This window comes from Cariama cristata, unplaced genomic scaffold, assembly GCF_000690535.1.
Source record: "Cariama cristata isolate BGI_N322 unplaced genomic scaffold, ASM69053v1 scaffold6140, whole genome shotgun sequence".
Classification (NCBI taxonomy): domain Eukaryota; kingdom Metazoa; phylum Chordata; class Aves; order Cariamiformes; family Cariamidae; genus Cariama; species Cariama cristata.
In genome coordinates this window covers 1-14,416 of record NW_009592901.1, presented here as the reverse complement: position 1 = coordinate 14,416, position 14,416 = coordinate 1, and the positions used below count along the sequence as shown (strand labels likewise).

General features: G+C 36.5%; 1 protein-coding gene across 1 annotated transcript; it reads left to right on the top strand.

Annotated features, from left to right (window-relative positions):
- Positions 1–3,330: 3,330 nt before the first annotated feature.
- Positions 3,331–9,980, top strand: LOC104162083 (beta-1,3-galactosyltransferase 2-like). Its single transcript, XM_009700766.1, is given in 3 exon segments — positions 3,331–3,433; positions 4,667–4,698; positions 9,159–9,980. Coding segments are annotated over 3 exon segments (957 nt in total).
- The last annotated feature ends 4,436 nt before the right edge of the window (positions 9,981–14,416 follow it).

Sequence of the window (14,416 nt, the reverse complement as noted above, 5' to 3'; positions counted from 1 at the left end):
AATATATGGAAAAATGACATGTTTCTGTAGTTCTAGAGAGAGTGTCGTTTTGACTATGGTCACAAGATGACATCATTACAAATCCCTTCGTGTCAAGTAAGCTAGAAAAACAATTTTGGCTGTAGGAAAGTTTTGTGTATTTTGCCATTGCTTAGACATATAAGCGTTTTTATAGCTTTAATACAAGCAACACTGTTTGCCTTTAAATTATTACATGAAATGATGTACTTATATATATGTTTAAAGCATCAAATATCTTCTGTGATGTAGTGTATAAATAAGAAATAATTAATAGGGTGGCTAGTGCTCTGTCTATAGTAACAATAGCTGACACAGTGATCACACGGGTTTCTTAAGCCAAACTCAGAAAAGAGCCTAAGTGACTATAAGGTAAACGACAAGATTTCCATAATCTATGTAAAAGCATTGCGAGCTTACTGAAGATACTTACTGCTTTGTCAGAAATAAGGGGAGACAATGCTCGGATTTTTGGATAGCAGCCAAGTATCTAATGAGAGGGTGCTTCTCAATGTTAGTGAGTGGGGCAGAATCACTGGATAAGGAGTTATGGGACAGAGGAAACTACCTTGAGGGAATTATATAAATGTCTAGGAAACTCAGAGACTACCTTGCAGTGATTTCTTATAAAATGGAATTCTACATTGACCAGGGCTTCACAAGGGGCTTGGAATAATATACTAAAATAATGAGGTTGTGATTGATAGGGTAAAGCGGAAATTATCTGAGATAGTGAGAAATAAAGGTAGCATATTGGTTAAGCTGAGCAGCCATGTGGAAGTGGGTCCCTGCATGGAGCAGGTCACAAGCTCCTAGCAGATCATGTGGATCAACCATCTGATCGTTGCAAAAAAAGTCAGATGTTTCCCAGAGTGTACGAACAAGGAGAAAGCCTGGAGGGCACATGAAGTGATCCTTCTATTCTACTCCCCCAATGCTAGGCTTCACCTGAATTGTAATGCTTCCCCTTTGTTCTTTCAGGGAGATAGATGTCAATCCATTGGAGACAACTGAAGAGGAGGAATAAGAAAGGTTAGAAGTTCAGAAAACATGTCAGAACTGGGGACACAAGTGAAGTCTGAGAAGGGACAAGGTGAAAGTTATCAAATGCTCTTCACAGAGAAAAAGAATATTTGATTTCAGTGCTTCAAGAAGTAATGAATTTAAAGCGTAGCCTGGGAATATCAGTTTGGATTAGGGAAATAGAGGGAGTAATGAGGCACTAAATAGATGCTTTGGAAGGTTATGGGGTATAAATTGTTGAAGTACAGATTAGTTAAAACTGATACTGTTTTGAGGCAACTTGTGGTCTAGAAGTCCTGTTAAGGTCTCTCTCTCCCGTCTTCTATGGATATCTACACAAACAGTTCAACACAGTCCATATTCAACCTCTCTCTTTGTTCTACCTAGATAAATAAATATATTCTGTTTGTATCTGCCAAAGAACCTAAAACTACAGAGGCTGTCTTCCTTCAGAATTACTGCAGTGATCAGCATCTTTGCTGGTTAGAAGCAGTGTCATTTTCCTTTCCACTAGAAAGGCATTTTCTAAGGGAGACCAGGAAACTGGGACTTTTCATAAATTCCTGCATGATCCCTGTAAGTAGGAATCAATTTTCTCCTCTGTGCATACTGTTAATGATTGCTGAGAATAGAGTATATTTTAATTTTTAAAAAAACCTGACATAATAAGGAGTAGAAGGATATACATCATATGTAAATTAACCTTATAGTTCTTGGGTTTGATTTCTGGATGTGACATAGGAAGAAAACAAATTTTAATAGCTGTGGAAATTTTCATTCTTATCCACAGAGGGTTTGTTGGCTGGCCTTTGATATTATTACTTTTTCCCCTTCCCCTTTCCCTCAGTGATAATATGTAGCTCAAATGGCACATTGTTTGGCATGCTTATGTTATTACCTTAATCTATCTCTTATCTCTTCACTATGAAAATTCTTTCTGGGAGAAGACTTTAAAAGTCAGAAAATGTTGTTTATGTTTGTGGGTTTGTGTGTGTTTGTTTTGTTTTTAACAAGGCACTGTTCTATTTTAGGCATAAATGCAGTACCAAAACAAATAAAAATATTTTAAATATTTTAGAGAACTCTTATTTTTCCTACTCTCATAATCAGGAAAAAGACCTAAGTAAATATCTTATTTCATTAGTATGGTGCTTATGCTTATGTGAGCAAAAATACTATAAGGTGCTTATAGTATGTGCTTATGTGAATATCCCTTTGTAGAAAGAAGGGCAAATACAATAAAGCATACTTTATTAGGTTGCAGTTTATATTTACATCTCCGTATTAAAAATGATACTTTCTAGCAACACCCAATTAAATTTTCTCTTAAAATCAAGCGTTATTTCTCAAAGCACACAATGTAGTTGAGGTAGCTTTGACATACTAGTCTGGCAGGCGTTTTCAGAAGCTAGAGTCTCTTCTCCATATGTATTCCTGTCTTATCTGAGAGCAGAGGCATCTATTCTTAGGTTAGCACTGCTTAGCTGTATACCAGGAAGACTTTTTTATTTTTCCAATGAATGCTAATATCTTGATAAAGCCATTTATCAGACTACTGAGGAAATAATATTTTTTGATAGATATGAAATAGAAATATGAAAATCTAGTAATGTTTTTATTTAACCTTAACTGCCTTCAACTGAAATAATGGTGCTGACCACTTCTAAATCAATGACATATTTACTGTCTTTATTTTTTAACAATTTCCATCACAGTTCTGTTGAATTTTACTGCTGTGAACCAAACCACACCAGACAGCAAAATTGCTGCAGCATTGCCAAGATCATCCTCCATACTGTGCTCCCAAGCACACCCTTGCTTGTATTTCACATGAAGATACATACTGTTTCCTTCTTCAGGTCAGTTAACAGGATATGGTCCATTATCTTTGTATGAACTCTGCAAGCCTCAGAACAGGCCACATCTGTTTGATCTGGCCTTGTGTGCCTGAAGCTTGGTTCTGGCTTTTTTAAGCAGTAACAGCAAATTGTGTAGTGATTTGTTTACTATTACTTGATTAGTTTTAACTTTAGTTCAGCTTTCCACATGTATGTGGCATAACACATATTTTTATAGTCATTTTGCTGTATTTCTGCAGTAAATAGCTATTCTGTGTTGAGTAACTGTTTATGACCCTAACTTAAAAGTATAGTGTAATATGGAGGAGTGCAGGTACGGGATGATAACCGAGGAAAAGTGCCACCGGTAGTTAATTACTTGGGAGCTGGGTAAAACTGGATTTAGCCATAACAACGAGAACAAAAAAGAAATATCCAACATAAACACAACATGCATAATAAAATCAGGTTTCACGTGGAACTGAGAACCAATGAAGAAAGAGGAAAGTGTTATAGTGGAAAATACATGAAAATTAGCACTAGTGGATTCTCAGGTAGGGAAGACACTTCATCAACATCAGGATGTTCCTTCTGGTAGAGAACATGGGGCTTGACAGTTTACCATAACCCTTCTTCTCCTCCACCTCCTCCTTGAGAAAATCTGGCACCACTGATTCATAGGAGGGGTACTAAAAAAGGTGAGAATGACATGAGAGAAACAGGGGAGATACTGGGGACAGTGTGTGGAACTATATCCCTCCCCCTTCCCTTTTTGGTAATAATTAAACTAGTAACCATTTTTTGATTGGACAGTTTTGTTAGACTAACAAAAAGTTCTTGGCCCCACACATGCAGTGTGTTCCCTTTTTGTCCCATGACAAATTTTTACATATAAGAATTGTACTTTGCTTGCATAAGAACAGGGAATTGTGCTGTTTATATATGATTAAATATTTAGCATCCACATTTCCACGTGTACTTCAAGAAAAATTGATATAGCAGCTGACTAGAGACAGGCAAACCCTAGGATAGCTGTTGCTGTTAAATTCTCCTTTAAGAATATTTTTAAATCTGCAGTGCACTTCTGTAAAGAAAAAGAGAACCTAAAATTCTTCTTCAGTTTTTCACATATTCCTGTTTTGTTTTTTAAAAAAAGTTTTATAGATGTGCCAGTGAAAAAAAGTAAATATTGTTTCTGTGCAGAAGTAGCATTTTGATGAGATTAACTCAGTCTAGGCATAATTGAAATCAGAAAAGTACATATACAAAGATTTTACAGAACACTAGAAAATAAATACATCGTATGTCTGTTAAATTGATTCCATATGCTCATTAAATACTTTGAAGTGTTATTAACATACTTCTTTGGTGTTTTCTTTAAAGTGCTTAATTCCCTTCACAGTTTATTAAGCCATTTGCTGTTCAAATTGCTGTAATTATTGTAAGAGAAAGTGGTTTTAAAGATATACATACCAAGTCATTTATGCAAAATAAAACCATATTTCAAATTTTGAAATAACGGAATGCAGATCTTTCCAATAAAGCATACCAAGACAAAAATTTTTTTTCCTTCTCACTTCCTTCTCTCCACCACTGACTCAAGCCTTAGCAGTATGCATTTGGATGAGTTTATGTGTGTAAACAATAGTAGAACTGCCTGGGTTTTCTGAGAAGCCAAATGGTGCTGGTAAAAGGGAGTAGAACTAGCTTCCTGGTTCTTGTGTGCCTTTAAGAAAGCTTTTTTTCACCTATAACTCTAGAATAAATTAGTAGAGCTTGCTTCAAAGATAGAAACTGCAATATCCCTTCTTCCTTTTATAACCACTGAGAGGGAATGTCACTGAGATGCCCAAATTAATCCTCCAAATATTGTGGTATGTAGGATTGAAATGAAATACAGGTTTCAAAAAAAGAGAGGTGAAATGGCTATGGATTCATCTCAGTAATGCTATGGTCATCCCTGGGACTTCTTACAGATCAAGCAGGAGGTGGGGATTGGGACTTTTTGCAAACTAGTCTTAACAGAAGACTGTTTTCTCTGCTGAGCCAGAAGGGCTGCAAGCAGGTGGCAAAGCATTGAGCAGAGCTGCTCTCCAGCGGAGGCTGGCTTTATTTTAGGTGGGTGCTTCTCCTGCTCTTCCCTCACTTCCCAGCTCATCCCTTTATGTATGTTTAGTCAATTTGACTAAAAGTCAGCTTAACTAAATTGAAACAAAGTAGTCAAGATACTACGACCTGTCTACCAACCGTCAATTTCAAATTAAATTAGCTATCCCATGCTTTCTGGCAACCTCTAGTTTGCATCTTCAAACACATGTATCATTTTCTCAAAAGATTAATTTGAAATTTGCCATTTCTGTGACCACCTTGAAAAGGCTGGACTTCAAAACTCATTACTTCAAGAAGCTGGGAAAACATCAAAGTATTTCTAGAATGTGAGGGGTTTGTTCGTCGTATTTTGAAATTCTTCCAAAAATCTGGGACAAGATAGGGTAGAATTAGAACTTGGTGAGGTAGATTTTCACTCATGAGCTGTAAAGTCTGTTGTTTTTAAATAAATAAGGAAAAAGTAACATAAACAGAGTGAAAACAAAAAGTACCATATTCATCTCCTTTCTTTTTTCCTAATTAATTTTCTGGGTTTTTTTCCTCCTCCTTTCTATTATTCTTCTTCCGTTTTATTATTTTAATACAGCCTAATTCTGGCTTCTTTCAGCATATCTGATGTAATGTTAAAATCTGAATGTTATTAAATGCGTGTGTGTGAATAATCAGTGTGTCACTGAGGCACCTTAAGTACATGGCAGCTATTATTCCAACTTTGCTACACGGTTTGTTTTAGAAAAATAATCTTCATGAATTCTAATTGTTTGGGTTTAGTTGTATGGGTAATTATTGTGTGTAAGAATTTATTTTCAAGGTATGTTGTTTGGTTTTTTTCTGGGAAGAATTTTAACAGAAAAGGAGGATTGTATTTTGAGAGCTTCTTGGCATTTTTAAAAGTTGTAAGCAAGATAAAATATAATTAATTTTTCAGACATATCTACTGTTTGCTTTTCTACAACATGAATTCTCTACTAATCTTGTAATAACTCTATCAAACTTGAAACAACAAATATTCTAGCTGTCTGTTAGAAAAGTCTTCTTAGAAGTTCCTCTTCTTTCCACAATGGAACCAGGATTTCATCTAATAGAATTGCAGTGTTAAAACCAAAAGAAGTCAAAAAAGACTTTGACAAAATAGTTTTAGCTTAGTCAAGAAAATTGCCATGCGGAATTACACTTAAAACATTGAAAATTACCTTTTGCTGTAATATTTTCATGTGCTGAAGTTCTCACATTTCAAATAGCAGCAAAGCAATTAGTGAATACAGAAATGCTTCTCGCCTTCTGAAGTGGTACTGCCTACATTCTTTCTTATGTTGCTTTATATTTACGTTGGGTTTTGGATCCTGGATATTTGAAATGTTAATATGTCAAAACACAGAGTTTCTAAAGAACTAAAAACATGAGAAGGAAGATTGCTAGAGGTAAGCCATTACTCACTGTGTTCTTCATATTTTATGGGTGTATGATACATGTGAGTTGCATTAGTTGAACTACTGACTAGTTTATAATAGAATATGCTTATGCCCTTTTTCTCTTAAACCTAGAGCAGTTGGATATTTCCTGAAGGAACTGTGGCCCTTGAAGTGCTCACAATGGAGCAGATTTTTCTGAACAGGAGGAGGAGCAGGGAGGGACTTTAACCCCCAACCCCCTTCTGCTGCTGGCAGGACAGGTAAAGGGGCTAAGTTGAACCCAGGAAAAGATGGAGGGGAGGTATTTTTGGTTTTGTTTTTGTTTCTCACTATCCAAATGTATTTTAATTAGCAATAAATGAAATTAATTTTCCCCAAGTCTGTTTTGCCCTTGATGGTATCTGCGAAGTGATCTCCCTGTCTTTATCTTGACCCACAAGCTTTTCATCCTGTTTTTTCCCCTTGTCCTGTAGAGAAGGGAGGAAGTGGGTGAGCAGCTGGGTGGGTGTTTGGATGCTGGCCAAGGGTAATCCACCACATATTTGCTTTCAGATTAATCAACATCTATTTTATCCAGGTTAAATTATAATTGAGAATAAGTTCATTTCTTAGTTTACATTTGTATGGCATATTCTAAAATGGTTAAATCCAACCTCAATTTATAGACTGACTCTTCATTGCTACAAGTGACAGAGTGTTTTTTCCCTTTCAAATAGAAAGGTGAATGTCCTGGTGTGATCTCCTTTGTGTTAATTTGTAATTCCTCTGGAAAGGACTTAGAACAGAAGCTCAAGGGCCTGTAAGCTTATCTTCAGGTTCTCCATGGGCACAGAGATAGGATCCCTGACTCTATTTAAGTCCTCCCAAGTCTGTCATTTCTTTGTGAATCAGCAAGAAACTACTGAAGAGTTTGTCCCAAAAATACCGTGGTTGTATGACTGGGATGAATCTGCACTTTCAAAGATGATGGTAAGAAGTGTTGAATTTTGCTGTTTGATTGTGAACTAGTTGTTGCATCTGTCAAGTAGTGTTTTGGCACAAAAAATTTGAAAAAGCCTGACTTACTATACTTTTGCAACTCATTTTGGAATACATTTAGACAACTCTTCAGAGCCCAGTTTGTGAAAAGCAGTTTAGTACAGTTAACTTGCACATCTTTCCAGATAGCATTCTTGGGTGTTACCAGTTTGTGGTGTGGTGGATACATGTGATTATCTCCCTCTCTCTGTAAACTGTGGTACATCTCCAAGACTTAGATAAATTTCTGTATCATTTAGTTGAAGGAAGCCTGAATTTGAAACTAGATATTATGGAAATCACAAAAAACTACCCAAAGCTACAGTATTTTCATTGTTCCAGTATTTGTATTTTACCTGTGCTTGCACTCTAGAAGGATGGGATCCAACTCATTCAATTGAAGCCATTTAAAATGTATGGATCCAGCCTAAGCCAGTTGTCTTAAGTGTTCTTTACAGAGGTAGATGCTGGAAAGGGGCACTTCATCTCATCTAAGACACCTATCTTTTGATGGTTAAGTTTGCCTCTGGAAATGCTCTCTCTCTGTCTGCATTAACGTTTTATATAGCCTAGACAATCACTTTCAACCATGTATCTAACTTTTAAACAGCCAAAGGTACCTGCCATGTGATTTATCACAATAGTGTCCAAGGCTGTGAATCCATAATCAGTCATAATCTTTCATTACCTTTGGATTATTCAATTACACAATAACATTTTGTAAAGCTTACATGAAATTAAGCTATCTATCTTCAGTTTTAATAACCTAAAAAGGAGTGTTGTAGCATTTGGAATAGCAATTATAATCTTTACTTTAAATGTGTATATTTTTAGCGTGTTTTAATAAATGTATGCATTTGAAACAGAATATATATTCCACTTTCTACCTTACCGCTTATGTGTTCAGTACCCTGCTATTGGTATTGCAGACAACCATATTGAAAGATTGACAGGTATTTTGCATATATAATAAAAATATTAAAAGATTGCTTGTATTATTGGATTAAATTCACATTTAAACTTTACATATATTCCAATATTTAAATATATATCTGGATAAGTTCTGTTCTGAGAAAACTACTATTTTTAATACTGTATTTAGTTTTATTTATTACTGTATTTATCATACTGTATTTCTCTTAGGAAGAAAAGCCTGAAAATGAAATAATGAATTTTTTTCAAAGATTTTTTTTTCTTCTATGAAAATTTTTACAATGTATTCTAAGATGAAATAGTGGGATACTTTTCATTAAAAAAAAAAAAGGAATCCTGAAGAATCGGAAGCCTGCAGATTGCTTTTATCTTCTTGTGTCACTGAGGAAAACAATTGCAAATTAAGTGCTCTTCTGACAAAATATCTGTCCAATTAAAAAATAGCTTTTTGTGCATCTACATGAACTACTGTAGTGGATTCTTCACCTTTCCTTGGGATTGCACCAAGATAAATGTTTTCCTGATTGCTGCCTCCTCTTTTACAGCAATATAGTTGATTTTCTGGGTTTTTTTGGATTCTGATCACCTTGCTGTTCTACCTGAAAGTAAAATTCAAAACAATGATGACATAGAAGAAAAAGACATACTTTTTACAAAAGGTATGATAATCTTCAGATGGAAAGTGAAAATATTTTACATAAAAAAATTATTTCAAATTTCAGAAAATTCTTATGGAAAGAAAATGGAGAATGACTAGCTGAAAATGAGAAATCTGGAGGAAAAAAACAGATCCACTTCAACACGGTCATTTAAATTCATTATTAATGGAAAGGAGAAGTGTAAAGATAAAACACCTTTCTTGATATCGCTAATAGCCACCACAGCTGCTGAAATTCAGCACTGAAGTTCCATCACAAAAACCTGGGGAAATGAATCTGTGGTTCCAGGAGCTGAGTTTGTTCAGTTGTTTATGCTGGGCATTGAGAGCAAGGGTCCAAATGAGGTCCTACTGAGAGAAAGTGAGCGATATCACGATATTACTCAACAGGACTTCCTGGACACTTACCATAACTTAACTCTTAAACCTTTGATGGGCATGAAGTGGCTTGCCTCATATTGCAGTGGCTCAAGCTTTGTTATGAAGACAGACAGTGATGTTTTTGTTAATACAATATACCTAATAGAAAAGCTCCTCAGGCCTCTTTCACCTCCTCCACAAAATTATTTCACAGGCTGTCTTATGAAGGGGTGTAAGCCTGCTTGGAGTATAAAAAGTAAATGGTACATATCAGAAGAAGACTACCCAGGTGATAAATACCATCCTTTTTGTTCAGGAGCTGGCTATGTCTTTTCTGGAGACCTAGCTTCAAAAATTGTCAGTGCTTCTGTAATGATAAAGTATATATATATGGAAGATGTTTATGTAGGGCTTTGTCTTAATGCAAAGGGAATACAGATAGTACCTCCACCTAGTTGTTCATTGTTTAACATATACAAGGTCCCATTTTCTCCTTGTCTGTACAATAATGTAATTACATCTCCTCACGTTCGAACAAATGAGTACATATTCTATTGGGAAACACTGCAAAAGAAGAACCACGCGTATCAGACAGAACAGAAAGGCCCATAGTGGAGAGTCCTTTCTTTCTTTGACAATGGACAAAACAGCAGATGTTTTCTTAGAAGAAAGCATCTGTGTAGTGATAATTTTCAAGATTCAGGGACATCCTGAATCAGGGCTATGTTTTTTGCATTAGGTTGCATTCAAAGGATTATTCTTCCATAAAGCAGGCTTTCACAGTTGACTGAATATTGGCTTGGTACCTTACTTTTTTATGATGAGGCACCAATTAATTCTTATATGTTTTTAAAATATGGCAAGAGATCATACCAAATAATTTTTCATTAACAAGTAATAATGAGTTAATGTGTTAATTTTATCTTGCTAAGACTTAGTCTATGTACCATTACATTTACTCAGATGGCATTTCAACATGTCTGACGAAGAAAGCATACATGATATCCTATGCTGGTGAATTAGTGATAGAAATATGGATGCAAACTGCTTTTTTTCCAGAAAATCTCATATTTGCCAGATGTCTGTTAGTGCATGCAGCTGCTATTACTCTCTGTAGTCCTATATACAAAGAACACATCATACAAGGTGTTGTTGATGGAGATATAATAAACAAGAGGAAAAGTAAATGCCGATAGAGTGTTTTGACAGGAATGTATTTTTTGGGGCACTCAGCCACGTACAAAATATCATCATAGCTAAGGAAAAAAATAGGGTGATGCTTAATAACCTCGCAAGCTAAAAGTTTCAGTTAAAATGTCTGTGTAAGTAAATTACTTTCCAGATTTCTCTCCAACCAAGAATATAAATTATCTGCTACTCCCAATAAGAATTAAGAGGCCTTTACAGTAATTATTGAGTGGGCCAACTGGCTGGATTAATTGAATAGCTAGAAAAATCACCTGTAGCTTTGCAGGAAGCTTATCAGATGTATGTGGGAACCAAAATGTCAATCACATAAATACAAAATACTTCAGCTGGAGCAGAAGTGAGAAGGTAAGAATACAATACATGTGCCCCCGCTGTGATTTTATAAGCATACATTATGATGTTTAATAAAGAAACCTAATTGAATTATATGTCTTCCTGTGGAGAAAAGAACTCTTTTCTGCAGTTGCTCAGAAAAATCCAAAATATACTTCCTTTAGGAAATTCACCTGTATAAACTAAGGTTCTGGACTGAGTTTCCTTTTTTCGTGTTGGTAAGGATGTCATTTCTATGTGTTGTCCACTGAATCCAAAGATTTGAACAGTTTAGAGAGAGTCCAAAGGAGGAAAACATGAATTAGCAGGAGCCTTGATTAAAATGACTGACAATGAAAACCTGAAGAAGGCAGAACTCTTTTCTCTATGCCATCTTTTAATTCAAGGTTATGTTACACTAATACGCCAGCAATAGCTTAGCTGATCTGCCCTGGGATAGAGGTAAAGATTAGATTGTACTTTTCATCCCTACAACTAGAGAAAGTCCTGAGCAGCATGGTCTGAGCTCACAGCTACCCTTGCTTTCAGCAGGGGGATGGGGACTGGAGACCTCCTGAGCTTCCTTTGCAACAGCACTATCCTGTGATCCTATGATTGTATGACATGATGTGATTATAGGAGCTTATCTAAAGCATGCTGAGATCCTGAGTGATTGCAGTGGCATTTGGATGAGAACTAAGACACACTCTGGTCATAATAATTCTTATTGAGAAAGGACTTGCTTTAGGATGCTGCCTACTAGAGCTGACAATACTTCCTGATGCAAATTTTCCAATTAAGTGCAAAAAAGAGTGCTTACTTGGAGAAGTTTACCGAGTGTGTCAAACTGATACGTGTATTATAACTATGCAGTTAGAATAATGTGGGCTCTAACAAACAGGGCTGCGTGTCTGGCACCAGAAAGAGAGAACACACCATTAAATACTGCTTTGTTTCTGCAATATGTCCTAAGGCCTTTCAAAACATTTTTATCTGTTCCCCGAACAATAAAGACTCTTTAAAAAGTGAGTGAGATTGGATTCTACATTAGTCATGGTACAAAAGCACTTAAAATTCATGTTTATATTGTTGTGCTTTGGGTAAATCTTAAAATTTTGTTTTGCAAATGAAATCAGCATGCCCTGTGTAAGACATGATGCTGGTTCTTTAAGGCTGGCTGCAGATACAGGTGAATCTTCTGATTGGGGCGATTTACAAACAGTCATGGCAGAAGCTGTGGTTCCTGTGTGAGAGGTTTGAGCTGGAACCATCTTTTTTCAAGAATGCCTTCATTACATCAGAAGCACTCTTACTGCTGTGGGTGGAAGGGTATTAGAAAAATAGCTCTTCTGCACCAGATTCCTGTATTCAGGTAAGACTGATCTCAGGAAATATAAGCCCAAGAAGATTATGGTCTTCCAGTTCTGATGTTGGTTGGTAAAAAATGTAATATGTTTTGCATCCAGGAATAATTTAAAGCTATATCTGAAAAAACTAACTGATAATTGGATTTTGTGATTGTCTCTATGGTTGCTGGCATATTGATTACTGTTCTGCTTATCAGTACACAGAACTAAAAGAAGCTGTATTTTAGGTTTGGTGTCTTCGTCTTAGGGACTTCTGTTCTTTAGAAGCTGTTGGAGAAGTGTGTAGAACTTTAGGCTAAGTTTTTTCTGATTTAGAACAGCCATTTGTGTAGTTCAGTGTATAGAGATATTCCCTTTGGTCATCCCCTATTTAGTGCAGTTTTGGTTTTTTAATGGATGTATTCATCCAAAGTATAGAATAAAAAAATATCAGTGCAATCTGATTAAAAAGTGATCTCTTGTCTCAGATATTATATTGATTTTCTCTCATAATTGGGGCTGTTTTCCGAACATTTGCATGACATTTTCAGATGACTAGAGAGCTGTTCTTATGCTGCAATATATTCCTCTTCCTTCTAGACATATGAATAAATTATTTGAAGAGGTCAGCCTGAAAACTGAAGTTGCTTGATACAGAGTACAATTTTATATGCGACAATCACTGCAAGAGCATAGCAAAAGTGTAGTATGCTGAACACCTCGAAGGCCCATGGATTATTTGAATTCTTCGGTCACTGGTTCCCCTTAATAAAAAAAGCTTATAGTTAGCTTGTGATAGTTGACTGGTCTTCAGCTGTACTGAACTCTTATTTTATACAAATTCACAAATTCCTTAATTGCTTTTAGAAAATGCTTATTGCCTGTACCATAACGTGACCGTGGCTGTGCAAACAGTAGATCTTCAGATGGCAATAATGAAATGATACTAGGGGTGGAAGCTGTGGATTATATAGAAAACTCATATGTACCTGCAGTATTGTTGCTGATAAATGTTTTAAAGAAGTCAAATCTGTAATGAGGGAAGGTAAATAAAGCATCTGTATATGTTTGTAGCCATCTTTTGTACCTTGACCTAGTCTTGTCTGTCTTTTTATTTTAAAAGCTGGTGATGAGGAAGTTCCATATAGTGATCCAAGGACTTCCCTGCAGAAATAAGCCCTGTTACAGTCAAAGTAATTAACATCATGTCTTCCCTGCCCTGACAAGCTAAATTTAAAAAAATAAGCTAGAGGAAACTGCATCTATCTTCTGCATTTGATGCAGCTGGGCTGCACTGACCAGGTAATCTGCACAGAGAAACTTAAGTAGCCTGTTAGTGGGAATATTTAGCACCTGAGATGAATTTCAGGGACAGGTCTATAGCTTGATAGAGGACCAGGTTGTAAGTGATTACAAATGCTCTGGATTTGGTATGTCTTTTGTTTTAGAATAGTGCCCCTTGTCCTTGGGAGCAAGGGGGTTGACTGGGGCAAGGCCTAAGTAATTTGTAAGCATTGCTCAAACTACTTCTGTGACAATTCTCTCGGGTTAGAACTGGCATCTCACCCAGGTGTACAGTGTAAGATTTTCTTCAAAAGGACTCATGTCTGGGGTTGTTTAGTCTAGAGAAGAGGAGGCTGAGGGGAGACCTTATTGCCCTCTACAACTACCTGAGAGGAGGTTGTAGCAAGGTGGGGTTTGGTCTCTTCTCCCCAGTAATTAGCGATAGGACTAGAGGGAATGGTCTCAAGTTGCACCAGGAGAGGTTCAGGCTCGACATTAGGAACAACTTCTTCACTGTAAGAGTTGTTAAGCATTGGAACGGGCTCCCCAGGGAGGTGGTGGAGTCATCGTCCCTGGAGGTGTTCAAAAAACGTTTGGATGTGGCGCTTCAAGACATGGTTTAGCAGGCATGGTGGCATCAGGTATATGGTTGGACTTGATGATCTTTGAGGTCTCTTCCAACCATAAGGATTCTGTGATTCTATGTCCTGCAACAGTTTCCTGGTTCAGCTGCCACCTACTTGCTGGTATGTAGAAGAGCCATCTGGTGACTTGTAGCTCCTGAGGCTTCAAAACATTCTTCTACTGAAAAACTTCTGCACTTGGTCACATCTTCGTTTTCGGTTCTCCATTTCATTATTTTGCTGTAATTATGTGGAGCTTTTCTGCTTGCCTTCC